General features: G+C 39.6%; 1 protein-coding gene across 4 annotated transcripts in view; it reads left to right on the forward strand.

The window, feature by feature from the left end:
* Window positions 1-7,212, forward strand: part of hdac7a (histone deacetylase 7a) — a 122,066-nt gene that overhangs the window by 83,618 nt on the left and 31,236 nt on the right. For 2 of the 4 annotated variants that reach the window (XM_015056345.1, XM_015056344.1), the window contains exons 10-14: window positions 740-841; window positions 2,219-2,384; window positions 3,862-4,070; window positions 5,512-5,715; window positions 5,883-6,105. In XM_015056345.1, coding sequence (XP_014911831.1) covers window positions 740-841; window positions 2,219-2,384; window positions 3,862-4,070; window positions 5,512-5,715; window positions 5,883-6,105 — 904 coding nt within the window. The remainder of the gene's footprint in view (window positions 1-739; window positions 842-2,218; window positions 2,385-3,861; window positions 4,071-5,511; window positions 5,716-5,882; window positions 6,106-7,212) is intronic. The other 2 variants (XM_015056346.1, XM_015056347.1) reach the window with 2 other exon arrangements.

Raw genomic sequence — 7,212 nt, forward strand, 5'->3', positions numbered from 1 at the left:
GGTGGGGGGCGGTGAGGGACCTGGATAAAGGCTGGGGGGCGCTGGCCCAAAAAAGGTTGAGAAACACTGCTTTAAACACTAAAGCAGGCCTTAGTGCACCCAAATCTGCTTTTAATTACAATTCTTAGAACTCAGCTGAATACAGAGTTTCAAAAAAAGGAGTGATTTAATTTATGTATTTATTTCTGAAAATAGTCAAAATATCCTGCAATTACTGTCTTGTTGAGGATTTTGGTCAGTGTTACAAAAAGTTTGAATATCTCTGATCTAGAATCTTCTTTTTAAGTGTCAAAGCCAGAAAAAAAAAAGAAAACATGCTTTGATTGAGGTGAGAAGCTGCTCTGCAAACATTAACTTTGTCAGGACTTTGAGTAATGACATGTTTAAAGCAGCGACACAGGAGCTTGTTTGTCAGCTGGTTGCGCATAATTCATTTAATCACGGAAAGTCGCCCTCTGTTACACCTGCCTTGCTGTTTGACTCATGGGCTGCCGTGTCGGGTGTCGGGTCGGTTAAATCAGAGATGAAGGTCTTCATCAGTCTGCACTGCCATTCCTCAGACTCCTGAATACTAACTACTGAACAACTCTGACATTTTATGGAGGAGATATTATCAGGACAAACTGTCCAGCTTGTGAACAGATAAAAAATAAAGTAAATCCAGCATATATTAATCACGTTAAAAAGAAGTGTTGAGTTCATGTTGGTTACTTTAGCAGTACCTGTTTGGTGTTGCCAGGCTCAGAAGTTGCTGCTCAGAGATGGGACCTTGTCTAACTTCACCATCCAGAATCCATCCACTCTGCCCACCATCACACTGGGACTGCCAGTCAACCCCAGGGTAAGCGCATGTTTGGTTCATGTAGCCTTTATTTGGATTACCTCCTTCTTTTATCATTTATTGCAATACATTTCTTAAAATTATAAGAATTTTTGATTTATTGTTATCACAATAAATTCCAGTTAATGTTTGAAACTCCTCAAAACTGTCAGGATTGTTAGTTTTACTATTTTAAACATTGTTTTTTTTAATGAAAGTATGTATAAATGTCAATACAGTTTAAAATATGTGTGCTGTCATGCGGTCAGAGTCATACAGTTCCCTAAGAAACAATAAATAGTTATCACATTTGTTGTGGTCATAATAGTGCCACAAATTATTGTGATAAAACTTTAAGTCCATACATGCCAACCCTAAACAGCACCTTTCACATGTAAGATGGAGATCGAAAAGGATGAATGTGTGGGAAAGTACAATGGAGGATCTGTAGTTCTGTGGGCCTATTGTTCTATCAGTCCTCCTTGGAACATGGCTTAAAGCTTCAGTATGTAACTTTTATAAACAACATGTCTTTCACATATTTATTAAACGTGTCACTGCGTCATAACAGTATGAGACAGATAATCTGTGAAAAGATTGATTTCTTCCACCTCCTCTATATGTTAATGCCGTCTGTAGAAATGCACCACTCCGAGTCAGAAACAACCAATCAGAGCCAGGAGGAGGGTGTTAAAGCTGTCAATCATCCTCATGTATGCTGCTTCTTGTGCTAATGTTGGGAAACCATTTGGCATTTATCTGCTGACATCGAGGCCATGCTAACTAGCATTAGCATTCATAACAGGCTCCAGTGTGGTGAACAAGCTCCCAGATAGCAAGGGGAAAGGTCTGAGCAACATGTACACAACCATGATTTGCATCACAAAGACCCTCCTCCTTGATCTAATTGGTTGAGATCAAGCAGTTTATTTCTGGAAGAGCTCCATCTTCTATAGATTATCTGTCTCATATTATACTGTCACAACATGGTGATAGTTTTAGTTGTACAAAAAACAAAAAAAAAACAACATGTTTTTTATTAAAGGTTCATAATTCAGCTTTATATATACGCATGGTTCCAAAGATACTTTGAAACTAAAATAGATGTAGATTTGTTTTGGTGCCCTCTGCTCATGATTTTTAACAGGATAATAATTCAAAACATATGGCCTAGTCAGAGATCCCCCTCTCTGTATTTTCCAATCTGTTTTTGAAAAGGGAAGTCGACGGTTTGACAGGAGCGCTGTTGGTCTTGTTAAACTGCACTGAGGGTTTTTTTAAGGTTTGTCTTAAATCAGCTCATTGTTGCAGGCTTTGTGATCTAGTCAGTTTTTACCTTTAGCTCTAGTCAGAGCTGAACTCCAGGTTTTCTGTTTATGTTTCCATTCTGTGTTTCAGGCTGAGGTGGAGCTCTCTTCGCTCAAGATGAGCCGTATTCCTGTGGTCGCTGCCGGGGGCTCGCCTGTCTTCCTGCCGCTCAGCAGAGACGACCAGGCAGGCCAGATGAACCCACACCTGCCTGTCATCATCCTAGAGCCTTCCGGACTCATGCACACGCTGGGTGGTGAGACACACACACTCAGACACACACCTATTTGTTGACACCTCTGGTAAAGATGTGTAGATTCCTTAAAAGCTCTTGCTACTGCAACAGTTCATTTAAAATGTCTTGTTTTTAGGGTTCATGTTCATGTTCATGTCTCAGAACAGAACCAGGTCACACGTTCTCTGTGGCCATTTGATGCTTTCATCAGTTATCTTGTTTTTGTTCTCTTCTGACCCGCTAGGAGTGTTTGGTGCTGAAAATCTCAGCGTTTATGTCTTCAGTGTTAACAGGTTCCTGTAAAAATATAGAGTTTGACTGCAGTATTTTCCTGGATTGGATCATTATGAAGAAAGAAACATATTTATTAGTTATCCTTACTCCATATTTATTTGTTGCCTTCCTTTTCTGTTTTTCCTCCGTCCCTCATGCCCTTCTATGCTGCGGTTCTTCCTTCCTTCTTTCTTTCTTACCTTTTGTTGTTCTATCTCCATTACGTGTCTGCTCCTCCTTCTTTCTTTCTGCCTTTCATTTTCTCTCTCTTTCTTTCTTACTTCTTTCCCTCTTTCTTTACTTCCTTCCTTCATTTCTTCCTGTTTCTCCAAATCAAGCCCAATGTAGAATCATCCACCATCATTTCATAGTGAACATTGCTATTTAATATATTAAAGTGAACATAAAGTTCACAAACTCAGGATAGGTAAAAGTACAAAATAAGGAAAGATTCACATGGAAACTAGTTTGTACTTTTTCTCTCATGTTTCTCAAACAACTTCTTGGCATATAGCTAGCATCTGATTGTTGTCATGGCGACTCAGTGACCTTCAAGATGCCCCTCCATGCTGAAGTTCTCTTCCTGTCTTCCTTTTCAGACTTTCTTTTTCTCCAAAAGTTTAGTTTCTGAGCTGAGTGGCTGCTCTTGTATCCTGACATGCAGATCGGCAGTACATCTGCAGCACTTTAACTCTGGGCTAAATATGCATCTTCTATGCATTTTTAATGTGAAGCCATGTTTCTAAAATAAGAGATCATTTTTATTTTAAGGCTTTTTACACATCAGCCCCAGGGTTGCCTAAATATTAGTCTGTATCTTTATTTCATACACTTCCTCAAATGCATCTCAAGCTGCAAAGCTTTGCAATCTCAGATGCAGAAGTCGCATAATAAATGAGCTATTTTATTCTCACTTCTGGTTCCATTTTTAACTTGTGCTTCTATGATTTGTAAATGGACTGTTTCACAAAGTTTCACTTTCTGACAAGTCACCACCAACTGCTTACTTTTGTAATGTTTCTCCTACATACAGCAAATAACAGCTGGATTAATACACCCATCTTAAAATTCTTTTATATTTAAACTGAATTAATATGTTGTGAAATTATATACTGGAAAATTCATGAAGTTATCTGGTTCTATAGGTGCAGTTTTGCACATATATGTGCTGATTTGATCCATATTGCATAAATTTGTCATTTTCCTCTCTCCACTTGCCTCTCAGCAGTGCCAGGCCTCGACCCCGTCCCTTTGCAGTTCGTGTCACAGTTAGACCGCCTGTCTCCAGGCGGCGTTCAGGCCCACAAGCCACTGAGCAGAACCCGTTCGGAGCCCCTTCCCCAGAGCCCGCGGGCCCTCCACAACCACCTCCTCCAGCAGCAGCACAACGCGCAGCTGCTGGAGAGGCTCAAGCAGCAGACGCACCTGGGAAAGGTACCAACACATTCTGTGCCACGTTTCATAAAATCTGTTCCAGAAAAAACACAACTAAGAAAAAACACAACGATCTGGTTTCTAGTGCAAACATCTCATTACAGCTGAAACACGACAAAACTAACTTAGAAGTAGCTTTTCAGCAAGAAATGTGGGCTTGTTTTAAGTTAATAATTCATAATATTGATGAAAAACTTTTAGTTATACGTAAAATAATTTGACGTATAACTAAAGCCGTCTTGGATGAAAAAACCCCCCAAAAAAACATGAACGCTGTATGCGCTGGGTTTTTACCTTAGAATGGCCAACTCTCTGTTATTCCTTTGTCAATTTGATACAGTAGGGGCTTCCGCACTTCCCATATCCGTGTCCTCTGTCACTTTTATCAGCAGTTAAAACTGTTTAATCCGTTGTTAACATGTGGTAACCTGTTTTTCCGAGCAGCCTTTAAACGCAACATGAGCGCTACGACGCTCACGCTGGGTTCAGACCTGTGCAGCAGTGAAGGAGACCTGCTGCTGCTGGGCAGAGCTATGCAGGTGTGTTAGGATCATGGCAGCAAACCAGCAAAAACGCAAAGAACCAGAAATAGTTTGGAAACCACTTGGGGGGCCCAGGAGAAAAAGTTTGGAAACCACTGGATTAACGCAACGTGGAGTGAAAAAAAAGTTTTTAAATAAAAGTATATATGAGTTAATACATTCAGCCTTTGTGCTCTATAGAACCATGTTCTGCTGCAGTTTTAAAGCTTCTTGCTGCTTCCTCTGCAAAATAGTTCAGAATCTATCAGATTAGGAGGAAGTGTCTCTAAACAGCAGTTTTTCTTTGTAAAAAAAAAATGTCTAGATTTAATGGTTATCAGTACTTTCAGTTGACGTTTAAGAGCATTATAATTTTTTTCTTTTAAAATAAAAATTTTGAAAGTTATAAAATAAGAGTTTAAATCCTGCTTTCATTGGGATTATAACAGGACTTTAACAGACTTGTTACATGTGTTTACATATAGAGCAGGTTTCATCAACTCAAATTTCATTCTTTTTAAGACAATAATGAATAAAAGCTAAGACCTGCACCATGTCAAGAATATACAAAAGAAACATCCTTAAATATTCAGTTAGAATTACTGTGCTGTGTTGCGTATGCTTTTTAAAAATAATAGGCAACATTTAGGATGTTCTGACAGTCTTAAGGTTAGTTTTAAATCTGTGCACCTCAGTTTCAGTTTCACATGTAGTTTCACTGCTATGTTTTTAGCGCTGCAATGACTCCAGTGTGATGCTTGATTTTGAAAAAAATAAAATAAAAAATACAGTTTCATTATTATCAGTAGTACATCAGAGGTGTACTTTCCCACAAAAATGTGATTTAGTTCTCCCCTCTGTCTCTTAATTCATCGTCTTTTTCACATCCTGAATGATCTCGGCGTTCCGTCTGCCTGCAGCTGATGTCCAAGTCCAGCGAGAAGCCCAGACTGCATCAGATCCCGTCTGAGGATATGGATTCTGAGGATGGCGGTGGAGCTTCACCCACGGAGACCAGCTACCAGAGCAGAGTGCGGGCGGAGTCACTGAGGGAGGCGGAGCCAACCGGATCCAAAGCCCATGAAGAGCAAATCAACCTACAGCATGCACTCATACTCAACCAGGTTTGGGAAAAAAAAATCACAAACATTCCTCCACAGAGAGTTCAGAAGAAGCAGGCAGATCGTTGCTGTTTATCTTTATTCCTCTAGATGGCAACATAACTCTTTAAAAAGCAGATTCTCTGTTGTGTCTCTCCTTGACGCTGCTCTGTGTCTTTCCCTCCGACCAGTCCTTGCTATATGAACAGCAGAAGCAGCTGCAGCAGATGCATCAGCAGATGGAAACCCTGGCTGTGCCTGTTTTCCGCGGCGGCGGGCCGGCCTGCGTGCCTGGCGGCCATCGGGCGCTGTCGCGTACGCGCTCGTTGCCGGCCTCCACCTCGCTCACTTCGCCTGAGAACACCCTGAGTCTGACGGCGCAGGACACTGTCAGCAAACCCCGCTTCACCACCGGTGAGTCATGTGTCCGATAGGTGCTGACGTAAATATGAGAGGACACAAATCTCATTTCTTTTCAGTAGGGGTGTCACTAGGATTTAGGGAAAAGAGGGGCTCAGCCCCCAGGAGACAAACAGGATGTGAGCAAACACAGCAGGAAAGTACAACATTTCTCAAACAGCAACAAAATGGACAAATTTCACTTTTAAAATAATGTTCAGGGTAATAAAAATATCTTCTACAAGAAAATATGACTGTAAATAACCAATCACTGTAATGAAATTATTTCCTAGCAGACATTGGTAAGATAATTAGAATTTTTTGTGGCTCTGCTAGCATTTGTGCAAAATGCCATGCTTTCAAGCAATACATCCCATATTTTACACCAACCCCACTGATTATTATTCTATGAATTAAAATAATGTTAGAGTTGAAAATAATAATTGATTTAATTACATATAATCTGTTGTTTCAACCTTCCAGACCTCTCAGGTCTTCTGGTTCTGGAGAAACAACATTCAGCTTCTATGCACACGATAAATCAAAGTTAGCTCAATAATTTGCAGTCACATAATTGTTTATTTTCCTTATGAGCCTCATTCACTTCCAAAGAGACCAGATGACAAAAGGCTTCACTCCGGTGCTTTCAACACTTAACTGGCAGTTTTGGTTGTTTTTCATAATGATTAATACTTTTTCAAGGATGATTTTGTTTATTGAGACTTTATAATCCATTTTATTAATGCTTTCCAGTATGAGTGACTTTATTACTATTTTATTTGTTTTCTTTGTTTTATTTGTTTATTTGAGATATTTAAAATGTCTTCCAGTTCTAGACAAGTGTTAAGTGTTGTTTAGAAATGAAAGTTTATTGATCTTTGAGAGAGAGTGTACTTAACATTATATTATCTTTTTTTTTTTTTTTTTGCAATAATTTCTGGAGCAATTGATTGTCCAGCAAAAGTTATTGTGACAAGCCCAAATTGACTACTGCACACATTAAATTTGCTTTTACATGTTTGACTGAGTTTGCTAAGCTATTAATGTATTTCAGTTTGCTGTTCTGGTGCAAAGTCGTAACTCAGTACATTTTTGTCTGTGTTAGAACCCCCCCCCCCCCCG

The sequence above is a fragment of the Poecilia latipinna genome, unplaced genomic scaffold (genome assembly GCF_001443285.1).
Source record: "Poecilia latipinna isolate Pla-1442-1.1 unplaced genomic scaffold, P_latipinna-1.0 Scaffold1375, whole genome shotgun sequence".
NCBI lineage: Eukaryota > Metazoa > Chordata > Actinopteri > Cyprinodontiformes > Poeciliidae > Poecilia > Poecilia latipinna.